This window comes from Stylophora pistillata, chromosome 1 (assembly GCF_964205215.1).
Source record: "Stylophora pistillata chromosome 1, jaStyPist1.2, whole genome shotgun sequence".
Taxonomy (NCBI): domain Eukaryota; kingdom Metazoa; phylum Cnidaria; class Anthozoa; order Scleractinia; family Pocilloporidae; genus Stylophora; species Stylophora pistillata.
Window position 1 is genome coordinate 54,509,063 of NC_142519.1, and position 24,541 is coordinate 54,533,603.

The window sequence follows — 24,541 nt, forward strand, 5'->3', positions numbered from 1 at the left end:
GTTTGTGGCGCCTTTATGGAAACAACCGCGAGGTCTGGGTTCAAGTGATTCGGCCGAGTGAGGTCTAATTAAATATTCATACCGCGTAAGTGCACGAGGGGTTTTTTAGGGTATAATTAAATCCGCGTTGATGCATGAGGGGTTTAGGGATAGGTTGTAGAGGTAGGGCTTGGGGTTTAGGGTTGTTGGGGGCTAGGGTTAGATATCGCGTAGGTTCGTGCGTAGGGGTTTTCTGCACCACATTTTTAAAAATAACCGTACAAAAAAGTACAGAGGGAACAAAGAAATCCTAGATAGCGAAGGGATAAAGTACAAGATTGTTTTTGCATACAACAAATTTTATTGTCACGTCACGTGTCCACATACAATGTGCGTTTAAGAGTTCATAATGGCTATTAAATGTTCTGGAAAAGGATCAGTGGTTTCCTGTTCCTTAATGTCCTCTTTCTTCTCGGGTGTCACAAACACTTCATCTTCGTCGCTGCTTTGTTCGACTGCCAAACGATGTGTGTATAGCTGTTCACAATGTTGCGTGTAAGTGAGGAAAGCTTTCATGACATCTGCCTACAGTTTAAACAATTTATCATCGTCGTTTACTACTTGTGTAGGTTCATAGGCTTGTATGTAGCTATTGACATGCCTCTGCATTCGACAGTAGTCATCATAGTCTGCATTTTTCTCTACGATGCGTAGTAAGTCATCTAAAGTATCTCCAGACCAGTTAGGGTTGTCTTCCAAATGTTCGAACACGTTGAAGTAAGCTCTGTCTGTTCTGAAATGATAGGTGGTTCTGTGAGGGAAGTCTTTTAATAGAGAGGTAGCTTGTCAATCACCGGTCTTGATCGTCGTCAGAAGTACTGCAGTCAGACGAATCTCTAAGGAGAGCTTTATCTTCACAATAAGGAACAAATTCCAGGAAAGCTGTCATCATATCGTTGTAGACTTTACTGAATTGTTTCTCGTCTTCACCGATACCGTAGGAATCACACAGCATGGAATGATGAATTCGGGATTTGATTTTTTCAAGATCATCCATCTTGACTTGTTCATCTACACAAGACAGGACTTCGTCTAGAAGGATGCCTAAAAGCGTCTAGAAAGATGCCTAAAAGAGTAGGTAGCAGTAGTGTTTTATAAAAACCAGCTGTCAACCACGCGTAGGCGTGGTTTCTTGATCCGTGAATAGCAGACGTTTCTTACAAGAGGATATGTCATTCTCGTGATGGTATCGCACAAAGTCCAAGAAGGCCTGCATCACCTTACTGCGTAATTCCCAGGTTCTTCTATCGTAATCGTTCTCGTCGGGTGCAAAGTCGATTAAGTACTGCTCGGCATCTCGAATCACTCTTCTCAAGGAATTATCGTCAGAGTGAAACTCCATGACATCTAGCAACTCATCCATCGCTAACGCGCCAAGTTTAGGGTTCGTTTCCAAAGTAGGGTTCATGGTGAATGAGACATGTGTCATTCCAGTACCAGTCGATATATAGGAAAATCACTCAATAGATAGCGTCGCGTCTCTTTTAGATTGCGTCGCATCCCTTTTAGATAGCGTTCCATCCCTTTTAGATAGCGTCGCGTCTCTTTTAGTTAGCGTCGCGTCTCTTGTAAAACAATGGTTGTCAATCAAAATAGTGAGGTATTGTTCTCGAGTGCACAAAGCTAGAGCGACTCCAACACTTCACACAGTCTAGAAGCAGCAGTTCAGATGTACAAGATGGAAACACCAATGAAGAAACCTACCAAGGGAGTCAAAGGCAAGAGAAATCATCCCTACGGCAAAAAAGAAGTTTTACTAGAAGTCAAGAAAGAAGGACTACCGGAATTCAAGAAAGAACGGAGGAAGAATCATCCCGGTCCCGTCACGATAGACGGAGTGCATTCTAAGAATGAAGAGCCCAAGAAAAACTGGGTAAAGAACAAAAATGTCAAAAATCTTTCCTTGGATTTGAATTCTTCAGTGCCAGTCATGCAGACCCCTATTATAATATTGCATCCTTCGGGCTCCCCAAATTCTGAATTGACATCAGAAGAACCGTTGAGACAGCTCGCTAATTTGGTGGACTCGATTAAACCCGAGTACGTGCAAGAGTGCCCCCAGGTACAGCTGCAAGTACCACCCCAAGTACAGAGGAAAGAGGAAGTCATGAAGGAAGGCGAGATATCCGAAGCAGGTAATTTTCAATATGGTACTTTGGAGGAATTACTGGCCGATGTAGGAGTCTGCTACCCCTGTCCCATTCATAACGTGGGAATGGATGAAGTACATTCCCAGAAAGAATGGATACAAAACGTCTACCACACCTATCCCATCGACAATTGTCCAGTCTTCATGGATCTGAAGGATTTCAGCAGCTACTACCACCAATGCCGCAGGCAGGGTCACGAGTGGTTTACCATCGACAAGATTGCTGTTATGAAGTGCGAGTGCAGCGAGACTCCTACATTGGGCATGTCCAAGTCTGAAAAAAATTTCAATCAATTGTATCTACGATGTCTTAGAAATTATTGTAAATTATTTCAATGGTGGCGATTCCTCCCCAAAGAAAGAAACATGGCGATTCTCACCCGTTAATTGTATTTCTTTCTGTAGACTCTGTGACTCAGGACACCACTGAAGTCTAAGATTTAATCACCATAAGAGTGCAAGTAGGACATATGTTACGAGACGACTTGAATTTTTTATTTGTCAACACGTGTGTAGCAGTTTGATTGATTAATTTTTATAGATCGTCAAGAGGGACTAGAAATAGCCTATGCCATGGGTAACGCGACTAAGCTGGAAGAACTTACTAAGGAAGACATCTTTGAAATTGCACAGTTGATAGGATTTTCCAAGTTTAAGAAAGTATCCAGTAGGTTAAACGTCACCGAAGACGAATTACGATGTATTAAACGCGATCTAGACTTGTACGAAGAAATCTTAGATAAGTAGTGATATTTTAGAAGTATCTGATTGGATGTATCGTGATTGATAAATAAAATGAGTGTTGTAAAGAGTTGTCTGTCATTTTATTCGAATCATGGGGAAAAGCAGACGAAGAAGAAAAAGGAAATCTAAGAAAAAACGAGGGGGTGCTTCTATCAGAAAAGTCAATCAATGGCTTAGGAAAGGCCCTTCTCTCACCGATAAGATAGCATATACAGCCAGTATGTTTTTATCGGGTCCCGCGCCCGGATTCGGAAAACTCGGTACCCTATTAGGAAAACAAGCTTTGAAAGGGATCGTCGATAATGTGAATCATTATAAGAAAAGGCGTCCACAAATCTCATCAGTGTTTCACATGTCTCTGTGGTCGAAACTACTTTACGTTCATTACTCTCTACTCTCCTTCTTTTGTCGGAGAATAAAAAATATCGTAGACACGACCAAACAAAGTCGGATATCGTATGGGTGGGTTCCTCATGGATGCGAACCTACCTTGTTCAATTACGTAGTGAGACCACCTTTTCCCTGTCGCAAAGAGTGTCTCACTTGATGTTATTCATGAGATGGTATCGGGGTAAATATACATATAGAGTCTATCGTGAACTGTACTCGCAGTACCTTTGTAAGTATTGGACGACTTACTACTGCGCCAAAGTGCGGATGACGTTCATACTTCTCAAAGTCTATTTCGGAATGCAGAGTTCAAGACAAAAACTGAATGCGTTGAATACGAATAGCCTGGACATATTGGGAGTCTAGAAGGTATTCAACCGTATGCCAAAGCCCAAAAAATTCCCCTATGTCAAGCCTAAAAAGAATTGGAAAGAAATTTAGCCTACACCCTTCACAAACCGCGGCGTCGCCGAGGAGAGTTTGCACCCGTGGTAGTCTTTGACATTCATGAACAATGGGTGGCCGATTTAATCGAAGTACAGACGATTGCAAAAGAAAATAAAGGCAACCGCTACATTTTAATCGTGGTAGATGCCTTTTCCAAATATGCGTGGGCTGTGCCCCGAAGTTTCGGGCACAACTGGATTTGACCTTGAGGAAACAAAGATGCCGAGCTACTGGAGTAATAATTTCACTCAAATTTGCCTTGGAATGAGGGTCGGCGCTAACAAAATGGCTAACTATCGACTTGCAAGCAACCTCACTGCATTCATTAATTGCAGAAAATATCCACAAACCGACAACTCTTGGTCGAAATAAATGGAAATCGCTTATCGATGAATCCTCTCTTCAACAGGAATGCAACATGGAAGGTTTCAATGTGGAGTATCCAACCGCAAAAGACGACTCGACTTTGACTAGAATTGGAATTATCAGTAACAACGAAGAAGATTGCAATTCCTGTAACTCAAGGATTGGACTTGGTTCGGGTGGCACTAGAGGTGGAATGGATGGTACCCATTCATGTGGAAATGAGGCAGGAGCTTTCAAACCAGACAACGGAGCGAAGCACATTAAAGCCAACGGCTACATCCTTGTTAAATAAATTCGTGCTTCGCTAACTAAGTGCAGAAACGCTAATAATTAACTAATTAACTGCATTTTTGTTTCTTCTTTCCATTACCTTATGCATGAAACATTCGCAATATTTAGAAATTTTAAGAGCACTTCTGAGGTAGATAGATTGATTATATCAGAGGGCATGATTGTCGAAAATACTCTGGTAGAAGTCCACACCCTAGTTAGTCAGATACATCCTCGAGCAAATGTTGTTCCTCGAAACTATCACCTCCTCACTGGAAATCTAAACTTGAAATATATAATCCAGAGAAATGGTCAGAACAAAAATTAAAATCTCTTAATATTGCTTTAATTTCATTTAAGTTCGTATAAGTGAGTATCGATATCCTCTCAAGTGTAAGCAGTTGACTTCATGATTCGTAAAAGTGGAGTGATTATCACGGAAATAAAGGCCATCGAGATTGCTCCAGATTGCATTTCTTGAACCAAAAGGTTCATTAAATTCCTCAGTGGTTGGAGCTGTTTTCCAAATTCTAATCGTTGTTTTAATCCTTTGTGTAGAAGTCGATACCAGTGCAAAAAAAGTAAGTGACGAAATCACTAGGTATACAATGAGCCTGCAAAGGAAAGTTAAATATTTTGTATAACATTTGAACAGTGCTTGACAATTAATTTTCGAGGGCAATCACACCTGCAATCTTAGGTCAAAGTAACCGGCTTCCAAATTTTTATCTAATATTTTAAACTTTACAGAAGAAGTAATGTCATTTGTGGTAGTAGCAGCACAGGCTATGTCTAAGGTTTTTTTTTTGTGTGCTATACGGAAGGCTCTCTTATCTTATCTTATCTCTTATCTAATCTCCCATTAGGGTGTCGAGGTTATTGAATATTTATCAGTTTCCGTATGCTTTGTAATATAAACGAGAGTCATATCACAGTTAAGAGTTGTCGGTTATGCATCATAATAAAATCTTGCGACAATAACAGAATCATCATTTTTCCTGTAGAGCCTCAAAGGGAAGGTATCCTTTAGCTATCTGCAATTGCTCCTGGATCCCATGAGTCGTTTTCAGTTAGGTTTAATGTTTGTTTTCGTGGTTTTGGAGAGGCTTTTGTGGAATGGTCTGTCAGATATAGGTAGGAGATATCTGATTTTATTTTCCTTCGCAATTACATATTTCTATAGACCCACATAGCTCCACGATAACGTCTAATCGATGGATAGGTACAGCTTTTGGTTTCCGAGTTCCATATAAGCCGGATGAAAACTATTTGCAAATCATTTAACCGAATATACAGTTTTATCGCCACAGGTTATAACTTTCACATCAAACCCTTTTCTCTGATAACATCTTCTATCCGAATGAAAAAAGAAATGAGTAGACGTCTTGAAAGCTAAGCCTTTACCTCAGTTAACTATCTTTTGGTATCAGTGGGAATTTTATTTGACGTTTCATGGTTTTCTTGCCACATCATCTAACTATTTATACGTTACTCTTAAATTACTTCATGAAGTCAATGAACCAGCGTCAAAAACTGCAACATAGGCTCTCAGCCTTTTTGTCTCGCAATGGAGCTCTCTGTCAAGTGAAGGCCTTGGAAGAAACCACATATATGGCTATATTCTGCGCAATTCTTAGCAATCCATGACTGTTAATCTGATGTTTTAACTCAATCTATCTCTAATCAACTAGTTTTTCGGTGTTTGAAGAGCCAGTTGCAAACAAGGCTCTCGGAAATCACGTGATCAGCACCTAAGGCAGAGACAGCAAAGATTTTTCAAATACAATGTCTCACGGAAGTCACGTGTGAATCATACAATTTTTGTCCAAACGAGAATGGCGATCACGTGTGTGAGCTGAGTGATTCTGATGGTATCAGAGATCCAGGTGACTTGGTCACACGGCAAGACTTCCTCTACCGCGCAACAAAGGTATCATGGAGAGGGAGTGTGTTCAAAACAAACATAAACAAACATAGAGAAGGTTTGTTTTTTGAATATAAGACTGAATGCGAAGGTCTAATTAAGTGGCCGCTGAAATTTAAATTACATGGTAAATGATTTTTTCTCATTCGTTATTGATGTACCTGCTTAAATCCAGGGCTTTAAATATTCAAGAAATAAGAAGGAATTGAATCTTCACTAACATCAGCCAACCTGAGTTCCCACGATGGAGGTGTTGGCGATGGCATTGCTTTTATGTTTTATCCTCGGGAAAGGTACGTAAAATTTGGCAAGAAATCAGACATTTTATGAATGCTTAAGAATGGTATTTATTTTGGGCTATGAAATGAAATTGCAGTTAGTTTTCAAGTGAAAAATGACAGAAGAATGCCCAGAAAAACAGAGAAACTTGCAACTGATCTATTTAAGGTTACCGTGCACCTTCAGGGGTGTCTCGCGTGCAAGCGATGTAGCACGTCCGGTTTATACTGTGGATATCTAAACCCCTACATAAAATTAAAGCTTATAGGACTGGCTATCAGACTATACCGAAAAGTTTGAAAGAAAAATTAATTGTCGAATTTTTCACGACTTCTAAAAAAACGTGTCTGCGATTTGCCATATTTAATTTCAGTAAAAAGTTACAGAACATTTTTGAAATAGGATTAAGAAAATATGGAGTGATCGTACAAAAATCGCTCTTGAAAAAAAAGTATTCAGAAATAAAAATTTCGGAGACACGTGGTTGTTGTTTATCTGTAAAACTAGCTACTGTCAAAATTTGAGAGCAATCGGACAAACTCCCTTTGACTTGTAGCTCTTATAAGGTGATTCGGGCGCTCGCATTTAGAAGTCGTGAAAAATTCGACAATTCATTGTTTTTCAAAATTTTTGGTATAGTCTGATAGCCAGTCCTATAACCTTTAATTTGATATGGGGTTTAGATATCTACAGTTTAAACCGGACGCGCTACATCGCTTGCACGCGAGACACCCCTGAAGGTGCACGGTAACCTTAAGAGCTAATGTCAACAAGCATCAGACAAGCAGGGCAAGTCACCCAAAGTTTGCTTTCACTCCTACTTTCATATTTTGTAGCCAAATATATCTTAATGATTATGATGTAGCTTGTTTGTGAAAACATATTTTTGTTTTCGAGAAATGATGTTTTTAGTTCGACTGCTTGAAGATGCAAATTTTCACCGTAAATATTACCAGAGTTGTGGGCTTGTAACCAATATACTTGACCTCCGGTATTTGTGACAACATAATCCTTTGTTTTATCATCTAAACGTAATCCCCTGTCATTACTGAAGCTGACAAAGAAATATTTAACAATGACAGTTTTAACAATAACCGATATGACAGAACCTACTGAGCTTTTAGCTTTTAAAATACAAAAGGATGGTTATAAAGTTACTGTAATGTGTATTTGTGTTGTTCTAACGTGACACGAGCTCAAAGACGGGCAAAATTTACTTGCCAGCGACTATGAAATATACATGATGCCTACTTATCGCCACCGTTTACTAGCATAAATCACTACAATTTTCGAAAAAATATCTAACGTAACACTCTTAGCATAGTTATTTAGGATTTTAATAGCTGTTTCGATGATAACGTCATGCTCTAACACATTCAGACTAAGTTTACACTAGAGGGGAGTTTTCCGGATTCGTAAATGTTTCCGGATTCATCAATTTTGGAGTATTCGGATTCGTAAGCGTTTACGCTGAAAGGATATTCGGATTCCTGACTGTTTAAACACAATGAAAACTCCGGGAACATTCCAAATGGAATGGTTACCAAGTGAAAGTGCCTCCCCCAAAAAAGGCTAGGGTAGATCCAGATGCCATCGAGGCAAATTTGAGTTGGACAGATGCCAAGCCATCTACGTCGTCGGCGATTAAGTGTGGCTGACGTTAAACTTCCTTGCAGTAATAACTTGCGTTTCCTCAGAAATACCGCGGTACGTATGATAAAATTTATCGCCTGAACCTGCAACAAGATTAGGCAACCGCCGGTTGCCAACCGGAGACCGCCAGCAATGTTAGCACCGGGTGCTCCATTTTGGTTTCACCGCAAACTCAAAAGATTGCAGGCGGAAATAATATCCGGATTCGAGAAAAAAAGCGGTTACGTGAAAAACACTTTCCGGATTAAAAAGTTATCGGATTCAATGTTCCCACTTTAAATTCCGGATTCAAAATCTCCGGAGACACGACCAAACCGGGTAGTTTTTATTTCGGATACGTCCACTTTCGTGTAAACGGCAAAATCAATCCGGTACCAAAACGTTTCGGATTCATCACGAATCCGGAACAATTTCCTCTAGTGTAAACCTATTCTCAAGCCAGAGCTGAGTTCTAGTTTATATATCTTCTCCATCTTATTGATTGTTTTCTTTTCGTCTTTGCATGATATCTAGAAAAACCTTCCAGGAATTTCTGTATTCAGAAAACTAAAATGTCCAGATTCATCAATGATTCCTTTGCCGGCGAAAGTCAGAGAATGTTTACGAAAGTCAATTTGATTAAAAAGCTACATACTGAGTTAACGTGTTGATCTGTTATATAAGCGTCTCATCTTACATACTAACATGGAGATTTGCTGTTCATTTAAATCGTTCGCTGGTGGAACTTGTGTCTTTAGTTATCGAGAAGATCGAAGTTGTAAATCTGAAGTCGTTCCCTTGCCTAGTTGTAAAAAAGGCATTTCAAGCCACTTGCGGAGTTGCAAGTTTTCATATCCAGAAAAAGAAGTTGATCTGATTTTGTCACTAGCCGGCATCTTCAAGACGCCGAAAGATATCGAGGATTTGACAATTTGCCTCGCTCATAGATCAAATCTCGGTGTTGGGTAGAGTCGTGGTTTCAATAGTAGATGTATAGGTGTTTTGCAACCAATCTCTAGAGACACAGGTATCAATGGTGAAAGGAACAAATGCTAGTGGACGAACAAAAGGAGCCAATGAGATATCTATTGTTTTCGTCCACCAAGTGAATTTTACTACCTTTTTTTTAAATTCATGTCTATTGGTCTTTTGGGCATGCCTCGAAATAGCCTACTAGTTGTCTCTTTACATATTCTAAACATTATCTTCTTTTCAATCTTACATAAGAGTCCATGCGGTGCCGCCCAGTGCCCTGTGAATTCCCGATGATTTTCGGATTTTGAACACGACATTTACCTTTGTGTATGCCCATCAGGATTTACTGGATACAAGTGTGAAACAGGTAAGTGCAATGCATAGGGCATTCATGGCAGAAATCTGACATATTTTCCCCTTTTTGGCTTCCAAAAGGGATGATCTTTTTTACTTAATTCTATAATTTGGAAATAGTGAGTAAAAACTCATTCAGGATATTATAGGACTTCGAAATGAAAATGGAAAACACTCCGCCTCCTGGTTAGCTCAATTGGTTAGAGCGCCGGATTGTGTTGTGCGGGAGGTCGAGGGTTCGAGCCCCGGCCGGACCAATACTCATGGTCTTAAAATAACTGAGGAGAATTTGCTACCTTTCTATAACATCAATGAAATGGTTAGATATTCTAGTCTTCTCGGATAAGGACGAATAAATGGAGGTCCCGTCTCCTGCAGGGTTAGGGGTAGGAGACGTTAATTTCCCACACACGAGATTACTGTGTGATGGATGTCCTCCCCTGGGGTGGGATGTGTGGGGGAAAAGGTGAGGTCGTTACATGGACTAAAGCGGCTGCCAGAGGCGCCTGATAATGCTGACGTCCGATCTCAACCTTAGTAACACTGTAGACCTTAGCAATTCAGCCTATGCTGCTATTAAGGTATCGAATCATTCACTTTCACCTTCACTTTCACTTTTCCTAATCAAAGATGGATTGGACGGAAACTATAGAAGATTAACAAGTTTCATTGACTCATGGGATCAGTGGTACTAAAGAAAGCTTAATATTTTGCAAAAGGAAAACACACCTGTCACAAGAACGCCTTATGCAACAACACTGAGGGGTCGCATAGATGCTGGTGCAAGGATGGATATAAAGGCGACGGGTTTCAATGTGAAGGTGAATTCTTAGTTTGTTTTCTTTACGTTCGAATACATAGTAATATCTGCTCTTATTATCGAGATTTGATACCTGTTTCAAAGTTTTCAGTTCTATCGTTTATGTATGGGATACAGCGATCCAATTGACAAAGTTTTTTCGTATCTTTTCCTTGCAAAATTACCGTTATTGACCTGCATGCATGATGCCATCGCCAAACTACAATGTTTTATTAAAGCCACGAGTCATACAACTTTGGCTCAAATGAGGTTGGTGATCACGTCTGTGAGCTGAGTGATTCTGATGGTGTCAAAGATCCAGATGACCTGGCCACACGGCAGGACTTCCTCTATCGCGCAACAAAGGTGTTATGGAGAGAGTGTGTTTCAAGCAAAACACAAAAATAGGGAAAATTTGTTTTTTAAGTACAAAAATGAATTTCTTGTTGTTTAAAAGACGAAATGTTTGATTAAACTTTCGCGACAGCTATGAAAACTACATGTATAAGGTTACGTCGTGACTTTATTTCAAGAAAATTACGCTTATTTTTGTATTCGCGTGTCTCTTGTAGTGAGTTGTGATATGATAACACTCTATTATATTCTCTTCCGAGTTTAATCACTATTAATGTAAGAAATGATATTAAAAGAATTAAAGAATTATAGTAATATTATAATGCATATAATAATTATATCTAAAAACTATATCAAAGCTCTTTAAAAATATTCTTTAAAACTAGTTTAAAACTTGGAAAAGAGTCAGTATATCTAACATTCTAGGGAAGATTGTTCTAGAGTGTAACTGCTCTATACAGGAAACTGCGCTGACCTGCAGATGACCAGTACTTCAACATCTACAACAGAATCTTATCTCTAGTGTTGCGGCCGTGGATTTCCGATGTTGTGATAAAGCTGTTGGTCACCTACGATGGAGCTGGATCTTCGAGGCACTTAAAGGCCATAACAGCTTCTCTTAATCTTAGCATCTGACGCACTAGGAGCCAGTGCAACTGTTTCAAATGCAACTGCAACTGTGCAAATGAGCAATAATCCAGCCTACTGAAAACTAAAGCATTTACAATTTTATCAGAGACTGCTTATCAAGAATGTGTTTCACTCGATTTATCTGACGTCGGCTGGCAGAGCATTTCGACACAACCAGTTCGGTGACATGCTCATTATAAGTTAGACCAGAGTCCAATATAATCATGTAATAGCGCCTAGAAGCCAATTGCGATTGGTTAGACGTTTTGTAATAATATAACATCGTAGTTATCAACTGCAAGGATGTTTTTTGACGATAGTGCTAATATTCTAAACCTGCCAAGAGTTGTGTATATATTAAGATTGGGATATTTTGCCACTTAACTGGAATCTTTGACCAATTGATAGTTAACAACTATTCACCGAAGTGGAGGTGGTTAGTGGTGGATATTTACCGAGCCGCAAAGCGGCGAGGTAAATATCCACTGCTAACCACCTACACTGAGGTGAATAGTTGTTTAGTATATACTAAAACAGTGAGATAATATATAGCATCAAAAATTGATTTGAGTGATTTGTTCGCTTGTCACGGATGCAAACCGGGACGCCATTTTTCCCCGAGTTGCTCGGAGGTAAATAGCAAAGGATATTCGGAGTTTGACTAGCCAATCAGAGCGCGCCTTCAACGCTATCCACTGTTTTAGTATATACTAATGAATTTTATCACCATTTTCAAAATGAATGTCTACTAGTCTTTTAGGCATCCCATGAGATAGCCAACTAGTTGTCTCTTTATATACTCTAAACATTATCTTCTTTTAGATCTTACATAAGAATCCATGCGGTACCGCCCAGTGCCCTGTGAACTCTCGATGCTTTTCGGATTTTTAACACGACGATGATCTCTGTGTACGTCCACCAGGATTTACTGGAGACAAGCGTGAAACAGGTAAGTGTAATGCACATGACTACGTCCATGGCAGAAACCTGATATCTTTTCCCCTTTTTGGTTTTCAGAAGAAATGCTCTTTTTTACATCATTGTATAATTTGGAAATAATGCGTAAAAACTTCCCCAGAATATTATAGGATTTCGAGATTAAATTGGAAAACACTCCCAATCAAAGATGGGTTGGATGGAAACTCTAGAGGATTAAAAAGTTTCATTGACTCAAGATATCAGTGGTACTTATGAAACTTAATACTTCAGATGTGAACGAGTGCACAGGGGGAAATCATGCCTATCACGTGAACGCCTTATGTGACAATACTGAAGGGTCGCACAGATGCTGGTGCAAGGATGAATATAAAGGCGATGGGTTTCTGCGTGAAGGTGGATATTTAGTGTGTTTTCTCCAGTTGGAATGTAAATTAATCTCTTCCCTCATTATCTAGGTTTGGTATAATGTTTTCAGAGCTCTATAGATCATAAACGGGATACAGTGAGCCGACTGACTAACTTCCTTCACTTCCATTTTCTTCCCTTGTAAAAATTCTCTTTACTTGCTGGATGCCATAACCAATTCAAGCGAATGCTAAAACCTTGGTTTATAAATGATGGAGTAAACATGGTGAACATCTCTCGTTTCTTTCTTGGTTGTTTGTGTTCTTTTTAGAGCTAAACAGCTGCTCCGAACTACTAAGGCCAGAATAACAGTGGGGTATATGATCCAACTCAAGTGTTGTGTGATATGAAAATGGAAGGTGGAGGCTGGACCGTTTTTAAAAGACGTTTGGATGGCTCTGTTGACTTCTATCTTGGATGGGAATCCTACAAAAACGGCTTTGGGAATTTGAGCGGTGAGTTCTGGCTTGAGAACGATAACCTTCACCATTTAAAAGCCGCTGATGACGTCATGCTGGGAGTTGACCTTGAATATTTTGAAGGGAATATATAATATCAAATTTGCTGAGTACGAGACTTTTAAGGTGGCAGATGAGGAAGATATGTACCGGCTTTTGATGGGAAAGTACAATAACGGCACCACTGGTGACTCGATGAGAAATGGAAAACAAGATTTAAGGTTTGAGAGTTATAAAATCTTTTCTTCAGTTTTAAGTTAGCATTTGTTGTCACCGTAGCCTCTCTTTATTCATCTTTAGCTTTTAGTGGCATGGAGTTTTCCACAAAAGACAAAAACAACAACAAGTATGAAAAAAGCTGTACCCAGACGTTTAAAGGAGGCTGATGGTACAATGACTGCCATGGAAGCAATCTCAATGGTCTTTATCTTCGTGGTGAGCATTCTACGTTTGCGAATAGAGTTAACTAGTTCCACTGGAGGGGATATTACTATTCACTTAAAAAAGCTGAGATGAAATTAAGGCCACCTCGATTCTAAACGTTTATTCTTGTTTCTCTGTGAGTGAGTTCTAAAGTCTAGAGCCATTCTGTGCTGATTTATTTGACTTAATAATTTAAAATAAACATATTTAATTCGCATTGGATGCAGTTCATGCACAAAAATATCTACAAGGAGTGGCAAAATTAGCTGGCTCACCTCCAATGAAATATTAATCTTTAATGAATCTCTAAGAAGTTAATTGAAAGTCCTTCCCTTTTCGCCTTATAATTTTTTGTTTCACCCTTGGTAAAGTTTCGATAATCCAAATTTCAATGTAAAACTTGAATACAATCAGAACAAAACCAAAAGTTGCTATACTTAAGAACACTCATGTATTCATCTGTTAAATTTGAGAGCAAAGGTCTTGTTACTCTCCACGATTGTTCACACTTCTCTGGTACTTTTATTTATCTCCCCTCGCCCTCATTTTAATGTTGCTTGTCGTTCATAGAATGACCAGCAACCTCTTTCTAAAACTTTTGAATCAAGTTTCGTTAAAAAAGGCTGTTTGTTCAAGGTGCTGAAGTACAATAATAATAAAGTATCATTGCTTGTGTGACGATGTGGACACTTATGATATGAATCACGACGTTTCGACTGCATGCTCCTAGTTTTCATCAGGCGATAAGTCGACTGGTTTCGGGTCTTGTTATAAAGCAGGATTTTCCGCTGTAATTGGTTGGTTTCCACAGCTGTGGTCGGTTCGTTTTATCCTCCTCGTTCGTGAGTCGTTCCCTCGGCGGTTCGCTGTCGCACGGCACTCCAGTCGGCTGTGCTTTTTGATCGTGGGCATCCATGCTTCAGGAATTTCTATTCCATTGTCCTGGTTAATGTTTTCTGGGTGAAGTCTTATATGAGTAGCCTCTTTGATTTTTACCAGTGAGGATCACAATCAGTAAACTTAACCTCATTCCAAAGCGGTTCGTGTCCGGTATTTTCCAAGCTTAGGCCAAAAGAAATTGGCAAAACTGACTTTAGCTAAAGCTGTCTGCCCTTGTTTCAAGTAAAAAATGATGCAAAATAATCTCAACATCTGTTTTGAACGCGAGATCGTTTTCTGAAAGGTCCAGAGAAGGATAATCCACGTGTATGTTTTGTCACTGGCAAACTGAATCAATTTATATTTCTATTGTTTACATCAACTTAATTCCAGTGTAAATTAAAACCGTCATCGTCAGTGAATTAACAAATTCAGCCAATCAATCAGACTCACTCAGTTATCATTACAATTTCTCTGAGCCACCCTTCATGGTTCTGTGAAGTTTTTTAAGACTGGCATCGCTCTTCATCCACACAGTCATCCCAACAAGAACTTTCCAAATTCGTTTCTGTTTCTTTTTTAGTCATACTTCCGTTCAATTTTCGCCCATCTATGCTGTTAGAAAAATTAACAGCCGTACTTTAAGTCTGGCTCTAAGATGCAGCTAAATGCCATACTGTACATAAAGTTACAGAATAGAAATGCCGTTCAGAGATGCATACTCTACCAGAGGGATTTACCACTACAAGTGGTAAATTTATAGGGACGGATAAATGGAGGTCCCTTCTCCTGCAGAGTTAGGGGTAGGAGACGTCAATTTCCCACTCACGAGATTACTGTGTGGTGGATGTCCTCCCCTGGGGTGGATGGTGGGTACAAAGGTCAATTGGGACGAAACTTCTGTTCCTTTCTCCTGCCATTCCCGTGGCGAATGAATTAAATTCTAAATTCTAAAATTCTAAATACAAGTAGTTTTGACGGGATACCCGTTTAAGCTTAATGAGATATGCTTGAAAAGATTTCATAGAAACAAAGTATTGATTTGCCTGTGAATGAGAATTTATGCTCATTACTCAACAAAGGCGTAGACCCGCTGAGTTTGAGTTTAAAGTGCACGAATTTCAAAGCTACACGTTTTTGGCGAGTGTTTCACTCGAAAACGTGACGTTTTCAAGTGAAACACTCGCCAAAAACGTGTCTTTGAAAAGATTGTCTTTGTGAGTTGACTGTCTTTGTGAGTTGACTGTCTTTGTGAGTTGGTGCGAATGAGTGCTGAAAGACAATTTAAGAGTGAAGATAATTTTTCGTGGTTTTTGGGTGATTTTCGTATTTCATTTTCAGACATGACGATTTCGAGATGGCTGATCGTAGCTATGTGTTGGACGCGCGTCAAATGTGAAACTAGTAATAACCAAGCCCATTATAGAGAGTCCGTAGTTCAGAGCATCGTAGAGCGGAATCCGACTCGATGTTCGATTTTTTAAGGAAGACTCAGAATTTTTGCTTTGTCGTTTGTTCGTGACAAGAAAAGAAAACTTTGTAATATATATACATTTTTTTATTTTGTTTTCCAGGGACCCAGCATGGGAGTAAAGTTTCCCCCGGAGGCGTAGCATGAATGTGCTTGGAAATATAAAAGAAAATGCATCATTATGATAACTAAATTTTAATATACCAGCCAGTCTTATCACAGACAAACCTTGTCGGTTATGCATCACAATAGAGCCTTACGGCAATAAAGGAATAATATTGAACCTGTAGGGCTACGAAGGTGAAGTTTCCTTTAGCTACTTACAATACATCCTTGCCTCCATGAATTGTTTTCAGTTATGGATAATTTTTCTTTTCGTGGTTTTGGAGAGGCTTTCGTGGATTGTCCTCTCAAATATAGGTAGGAGGATCGTGATTTTATTTTTCTACACAACTTTTTATTTCCATATAGATAAAGTTAAGTCTACGATGACAACATACCGATCGAAAGATAAGTACAGGTTTTTAGTTTTTTGAGTTTCATGTTTCATGCTACCATTTGTGAATTATTTTGAATCTATTTTCACTAGCATACTGTTTTTTATCTTCCATCTGATCTCGAATGATAACTAGTAGTTTTTAATAAAAAAAAGATTGAATAAGGAGGCCTTTCGAAAGCGAACCTTTAACTCAAATCATAATATATTCAATTTTATTTTATTTCTCTTTTTAGCCGGTTTTTACCAAATCATGATTGGGTGATTTTTTCTGAACTTTACAAAATCGGTGCACCGGCTAGATGTCAAAAACTGAAATTTGGGCTTTTAAACATTATTGCCTTGTTGTCAAATAAAATCGAAACGTTTCTATTAATAAAGATACCATAAAAGAAATCATACATTTTTCACGATTGTTTGAAATCAATAATTGATAGGTGTTCGGTGTTGTCAATTTGAATAGTTCCATGCATAACAAAGGAGTTTCAAGAGCCACTTGCAAACAAGGCTCTCCTAAATCACGTGATCAGCACACCGAGAGCAAAGACAGCAGAAAGTTGTGAAATACAATGTTTCATGGAAGTCACTTGTGAATCATACAACTTTGGTCCAAACGAGGAGGGTGATCATGTGTGTGAGCTGAGTGATTCTGATGATGTCAGAGATCCAGGTGACCTGGTCACACGGCAGGACTTCCTCTATCACGCAACAAAGGTATCGTGGAGAGGGAGTGTGGAGAAAAGCATAACATGAGTTTGTTGATTTTTTTTTGCGACAAGAAATGGCTCAGAACCTCGCATATCTCAGAGAAGCCTCTTGACAACGATAGATTTTGCATTTAGTAGCTCAGTTTCGTTGTTATTTTACATCAACAGAGTTTCTCTAACTTTGTATTTCGTTGTTGCTTGCCTCAAGCTCCCAAAACATGGTCACTATAGTGACTTGCGGTCATCATAAAGCGTTTGGAGAGGCGATTGGGCTAGGGTAGACGAAGCGTAAACTTAGCAGTTATGAAAGATATTGCTCTCATCCTAGCAAGAGTTGCGTGCACGATAATATTTGGAAAATGTTCGACATTTAACTAGAAACATAAAACAAACAATGGAAAAGGCTATTTCCGTCTTTTCTGTCTTTGTTCCTTTATTTATATAAAAAAGTGTCCTCTGAACATTTTTTCGAAAAGGCCAATAATTTGGTTTTTTGTTTAATCTACGCATTATTTTATTTTTTATCCTATTAAAGAATTCATGTGCTACCGCTCAGTGTTCTCCAAACTCACGATGTTATTCAGATTTTGAACACGAAACTTATCTCTGCGTTTGTTCACCGGGATTTACTGGGGACAAGTGTGAAACAGGTGAGTGATAGAGATAAGTTTGGCATCGCCGATTACAGAATCCTGTGATCCTTTCGTTCTTTTCGAATAGTTTTTTGACGAGCTTTATAGCATCTACAATAAATGAATAATTCCCCCCCCCCTCGCCCCCGACTGAGAATATAACACGGAGAACACTCCGTTGCTTCACAAATTACGCCTGATCTAAAATGGGTTGGAGGGGGAATATAAAAACTCAATTTCATTGACTCAACGGATCAGTAATGCTAGAGGTAGCTTTTAAAATATTTTGCAGACGTGGACGAGTGCACAGAAGGAAATCATACCTGTCACATGAACGCCTTATGCTACAATTCTGAAGGGTCGTATAGCTGCTGGTGCAAGGATGGATATAAAGGCGATGGGTTTCTATGCGAAGGTGAATAGTTTGTGAGTTTTGTTGCAGATGGACTATAAAGTAATCCCTCTTCTTATTATCTAGGTTTGGTGCCTAACACAAGGTCAAATTTTTCAGCTCTATCGTTCATGAGTGGGATACAGCTAGCCGATTGACAAACTTTCTTGACTAAACCTACGTTGATAATTGATGGAGAAAATGCGGTAAGCCTCTCTTAGTTTTCGTTTGTCTGTATTTTGTTAGAGCGAGAAAGCTGCACCGAACTTCTTCGGGATGGCTGGAATTCCAGTGGCGTATATACCATCAATCCTGTTGGCGGCAGTCCAATCCAAGTGTTATGTGACATGAAAACGGACGGTGGAGGCTGGACCGTTTTTCAGAGACGTTTCGACGGCTCCGTAGACTTCTATCTTGGATGGGAATCGTACAAAAATGGCTTTGGAAATCTGAGTGGTGAGTTCTGGCTCGGAAACGACAACCTTCATCGCTTAACATCTGCTGATAACGTCATTTTGAGAGTTGACCTAGAGGACTTTGAAGGGACCATTACCTACGCAAAGTACACGACTTTTATGGTGGCAGATGAACGTGATAAGTACCGGCTCAAGATTGGAGGATACAGTGGCACTGCTGGCGACTCTATGGGTACAGAACCACATCAAACACAGTAAGAAACCCTTAATTTCCAAGTCTAGTTTGAATTTACCTTTTAAAGGAACCTTAACGACTTATCGGTGCTAGATTGGATTGGCAGCTGAAGAGCTTTTACATTCGAAAAATAATAAAATAAAATCTCAGACGTTTTTGTTTAGTTTGGAAGTTCGCCATCTTACTGGTGTTCCTCTCCGTGTTAGGTTCGAATCGTTCTGCATAATTAAATAAGACCAACAAAAACTGCAAAGTTGCCAGGTTGCTTCTCTCTCTCCCAGCGTTCTAGATGACTCTCTGGTTACAACTACCATTATCATGAGAGGAGTCCCCGTATCAATAAATAACAAACCCATTAACGCTTTCGTTATTGAAATTTGAAGGTACACAGTGGATAGAGGGACCATAGAACTTATACAACGCATGATAGATATCTGGATGGATTAAACGAATCACTCTTTTTAAAATTTGAAATAAAATTTAAGAAATAGGTAACTATGAATAAAAAAGCAGTAAATCTTAAAAGAAAAATTATTCTCCTAATTCCCATTTCCCATTTCCCATTCTTCATTTCCTCGCCTTTAAGAACACCCTTTAAAAAATTCAGTCAACGGATAATTAAAAGAGACTTTCCTACGTCACAAAGAAACTAAACTGATCCACGTGCAACTGTAGACAATATTGGCTGGTGATACTTTGAAGCTGATGGCTAGCAGCGATCAAAATTTCAGTTAAAATGCTGATAACGGAGATGAGAAGTTGAATAAATCTGTTCTGGGTTGCGTAATAAAGGTGCTTTCTCCTCATTATAGATCGCCGTATGGGAAAAATACCGATGCTTCAGTTAATTACAACTGAGTGTTTACCGTTACTGACTTTATGCAATTTATCAGAGTAACTTAGCATACGTAGATTAAGAATATGGTACAAACAAGCTTACATAAGATGTCATTTCATTTCAGCAATATGCAATTTTCTACGAAAGACCAAGATAATGATCTTGGTCAACACGTGTCCAACTGCGCTGAAAACTACAAGGGAGCCTGGTGGTACAACGACTGCCATTCGTCCAATCTGAACGGATTGTATCTCAATGGTTCCCATGCCTCCCTTGCTGATGGAGTCAACTGGTACACTTTCAGGGGTTATAACTACTCACTAAAACGTACCGAGATGAAAATAAAAACGGTCGGACAATGAAAGGATTTGAACTTGAACTAGCGTCAAACCTGCGTCAGCACGTATTTATAGAGAAATAGATATACTAATTGTATCAGAGAACAAAATCACAAAAGGGTCAGCTAGAAGTGCGCACACTTCGTTAAGAAGAAACATAATCGACTATTTGTTGTTCTATTAACGAACCCACCCCTAGCAAATTATCAATGTAAACTAATGGTAGAGGGTCTCGTATGTGTGTCCATTGGGAGACGTCTCTCGCAAAGATTCTAAAAAAAGTACTGAATGGCTAGGGCATACACAATAATAATAAAAAAAGTAGTCCAGATTAATTGTATTTCCAATTGAGGTTCTATGTATTCGGATTCAATTTTTCCAAGCCATTCATTTCAACTTTCAGCATGAAAAAGGAATCGAACTTCAGACCTTCGGATTTCGTGCTCCAACGCTCTACCACCGAGCCACAGAGACTCTATGGTACGTAAGCAAGGTCCATTATGAAGTTCATATATCACATGCTTCCTGCATACTGCTTGGATCGGCCTTTTACATAATGTTCCTTTAGATCTAAGAATTGCGGCGAGATTGCTGATGGCTTGCTAGATGTGCACGGCATACATATATCTAATGAAGAATTTACTAACATTTAAATTACAAAGAGAATGATTTTCCGTAAATCGTTGTTGAAGCACCTGCTTCAAAGCACAGGCTTAGAATGTTATGAATCAAATTGCACCTGGACATTCCACAGTGTCAGCCATGCGAGTGATAACACTATACTTTGATGTTTTATACTCGTGAAAGGTATATACAAATTGATGCAAGAATGTAGATAGATGTGACGTAAGAAAGATCTTCATTTGCGTGCTTAGAAAATTGTAGTTATGTTGGAGTAAAAAATTAAAAAAAAAAGAACTGAAAAACCTTACGAATGAAAAGAAATATTTAGTCTACTATCTCTGTTATTTTGAGACAGTAATTAGATTTTAAGGATTCCAGCTGGCAGAAACAAACAATTATCAGCACCTTGCCAAGTTCATTTTCTCATCAACTTACTATTTCAATTTAGAAACGAGCTTTGAAAAGAGATGTGACATACATATTCTTCTTTTAAATGCATTTGTTAGGGTTTATGTCGTGAGGGTGGCGTGTTTATAGAGCAACCTTACATTACACTCAAAAATTGAATGGTTTAAGTTCTTTATAGTTATGATTGGTGAACCAGCAGTTCATTATGAAAACCTTAACGATGAATAAATCCTGTGAGTCCACCCGGAACAAGAATAACAGATTCAAAACGCAAAATTCGAGGGTTGTGTCAACATCGAACTAAGTCAAGTAAGCAAATCAACTTTATTTAAAGAGGGTGTGCACATAACAGCTTACGCTGACAAACCAGTGGCCCTCAAAACTAAGGATTAGTAAGTAATACGTGCAAGTCTAGAATTAAAATTGGAACTAGCCTAACAAAGTAACTATTAAAAACAAATATAAATAGAGTATATAGAATAAAACATTGCAATGTAACCTCAAAAGAATCAATGTCTCTCTAAGAATCAATAAAATAATTTCTCAAATCATTTCTGAAAGAGGAAGTGCTGCGTTTTTTCTTAAGCTAATTTGGCAAACTTGACGCTACTAACTTGAAAAGAACTAAAAGAACACAAACTATGTTCTTGTTCTGGCTCTCAATCTCTTTGCCAGCAACGATGGTATTAGGACTTGTTCGGGTAAATACAAATGATTTATATGCCATAAACTTTGCAGTGGAGGTCAGAGGACATAAACTTATTGGAAGGGTTATTGAGGAGACAGAAGTGGATTCAGTAGATAAATGCCAGCTGCAATGTGTGGCTAAAAGCCGTTGCCTTTCTTACAACTTTGGACCAGCAGAAGACTGGAGGAGATTTAAATGTCAACTAAGCGACTCTGATCGATTTCTTGCAGTGGATAATTTTATTCAAGATGACGAATTTTTGTACTGGGGAATACAGGTATTACGTAACTTGGTACAATATCAAAGAAAACAATTGAAGAAAGAAAAGGTTTTAGCCATTATTTATTTCTCATAAACAGTCTCACCAGATTTGAAGTATATTTTACAAGTTTTGGTAGCCTTAGCACTCAACTTTCATTAAAAGACATGAACATGTCAATATCAAAATATCTTAGCACCAAAGTCATATCTCCTGTAAGAAAAGCCTAACGGTACAATTTTCAGAGCCGCCTGAGTAATCAATATTTAATACTTGTTTCCTTACGCAAAAGGTCTTTTGGATAGGAGAAAAGGACACTTTATTAGGCTGTCGATTTTTCAAATTTTATCTCGTTTGGTGTGAAACTTCATAGCTGTTACTATGTACCTTTAAGTTGGTTTTTTTTTTGACATAAAGAGGGAAAAATTACTGAATGAGGATTGGTTTGTGACCTTTCAGGGCGAAGTCACATGCAGTGTCAATTGAGGGGGATTTAACCCCAGGAGCTTGAACAATCTAACACACATTGATTGTTTGAATAATTCCACAGAAATCAAGTTAAATCAATCAGAATGTTTATTGGAAGAAGCGGCGAATCAAATAGATGACAAAATAGAGGTTGTAGTTGTCTGGTCCGAATTTGATCGTACTCCTGCGAATAGCAATCGATAGAAAGATAGCTTTAGGAACTTTCGACAGCGAGAGGACGACGGATCCCGTAACTTAACAGATAAAAAGTAATAGTGGCTGATTATAGCGATTTCAAAGGTTATGTAACGAAATTTGATTCCTGGCAATCATGGCGTGGATAATAAAGCTTAAAAGTAACAAAACTGATAACAAGTATTAACTAAACAACAAAAATGAAACGTGTTGCGCAAGTAACATGGTTGAGACAAAGGGCATTTTTCAATGATTTTTACATCTGCCCTGGGAAAAATTACTCGAACTTTAGACGTTTTAACTTTGCCTCAAATTTTATAAACTCACTGACGGCGAACGTTTTGTTAGCAGGGCTGGTTTCATTGTTTTGGCGTTGTTGTGCAAAAATGTAATTTTATGGAGCTAATTTCTGCCTTTTACAGTTCGTTGAAGCTGCGTGAACTCTGAAATGACTTCTTAGAGCGTGTGTTTTGATCTTCTTCTTCCCTTTGTATTGATAACAAATAATCGGGTGTGTTTTCTACAACTTCTGAAAACACAAATAATTTTAACCTCTAATTTTATTCGACCCCATGGGATAGCCTACACAGATAGAGAGGTCGTGTGAGACGAGTGGTAATATTTGCGGCAAAAAAGGAATCTGCATCCCTGACGATCAAGGCGGCGGTAGCTTAAGATGCTACGGTAAGTATTCGTATTGTTTTGTTATGTAAAGAGTCGATAGAAACCACGATCTTAGGGACAATCTTTGAAAAGCTTTAAGTTGTAATTTGCGAATCCGGCGCCCTACCGTTGAGCAAGGTTTTCCTTTTTTTCTTTTTCGTGTTATTGCTTAACGTTTACTTGTTTGCACATCTAGCTGCTTTAAAGCCAGAAAGTTGCATCAAGATCCTTCAAAACGGTTGGAATTCCAGTCGCGTATACACCATCAATCCTGATGGTGACGGCCCAATCCAAGTGCTATGTGACATGACCACGGATGGTGGAGAATGGACCGGCTCCTTTGACTTCTATCTTGGATGGGATTCATAGAAAAACGGCTTTGGAAATCTGAGTGGCGAGTTCTGGCTCGGAAGCGATAATCTTCATCGTTTAACGGCCGCTGATGACGTCATAATGAGAGTTGAGCTGGAAGACTGATGACACAGTCATCTACGCTGAGTACATGAGTTTTAAGGTGACAAACGAGGCTGATAAGTACCGACTTTTGATTGGAGGATACAGTGGCACGGCTGGCGATTCTGGATCATTTGCATCACAATAAGAAACCCTCAGTTAATAAGTTTAGTGTAAATTTATTTTTAAAATTTAAATCATGAACCTCAAAGAGTGGATGTCATATGTATGGCTGGTGAGTCAATGGCATACCATAGATGACAACGGTGTTCATGTTAACAAAGAAAGTATTCCTCACTAGCTGAGGAGAGCACGTTGTAATTAGCGGGTAGATCGTTAGTAAACTGACACCGAAGGAAACTTAAACACTTATCAGGCTTCGATTGTTTTAGCTGTGGTTTAACTCACCTCCTTCCCGAGGTAACCCCGTGGGTAATAACCGTGGGTTATTACCCACAGAATCGCTATGGATATGGTTATTACCCTGTGGGTAATAACCATATCCACAGCGATTTCGACAGCTATTAGCTGTGGTTACAGAGCTATTAGCTGTGGTTACACTAGACCTTTTGCCCACGAGAATGTGAGACCTTACCCACGGGAAGTCTGTGTTTTGTGTGTGACCTCTATTCCCGCAGTGAAACTGCCCATGGGAAATCGCTATGGATACATAAAAAAGAACAAAAGAATTACCCATGACGTTTCCCGAACCAAGTCGTAGGGTTTAGCAGTGGTTTATCTAACCACAAGAGTAGTTCAACCAGTCGGATGGAAGAAAATAGTAAATCCGGAAACCACAGCAC

At 39.0% G+C, this 24,541-nt stretch overlaps 1 protein-coding gene and 2 pseudogenes across 1 annotated transcript; all 3 read left to right on the plus strand.

Annotated features, from left to right (window-relative positions):
* Positions 1–3,928: 3,928 nt before the first annotated feature.
* LOC148743141 (putative skeletal organic matrix protein 5) lies at positions 3,929–5,375 on the plus strand (annotated as a pseudogene).
* A 10,426-nt stretch (positions 5,376–15,801) lies between these two features.
* LOC148743142 (microfibril-associated glycoprotein 4-like) lies at positions 15,802–21,563 on the plus strand. Its single transcript, XM_088762833.1, has 6 exons — positions 15,802–16,347; positions 16,887–17,137; positions 17,666–17,780; positions 18,055–18,177; positions 18,400–18,823; positions 19,767–21,563. Exons 1-6 carry the CDS (start codon positions 16,269–16,271, stop codon positions 20,002–20,004), a joined length of 1,230 nt encoding a protein of 409 aa, XP_088618959.1. The 5' UTR covers positions 15,802–16,268; the 3' UTR covers positions 20,005–21,563.
* Positions 21,564–21,653: 90 nt separating this feature from the next.
* On the plus strand, positions 21,654–23,886 carry LOC148743143 (uncharacterized; annotated as a pseudogene).
* The last annotated feature ends 655 nt before the right edge of the window (positions 23,887–24,541 follow it).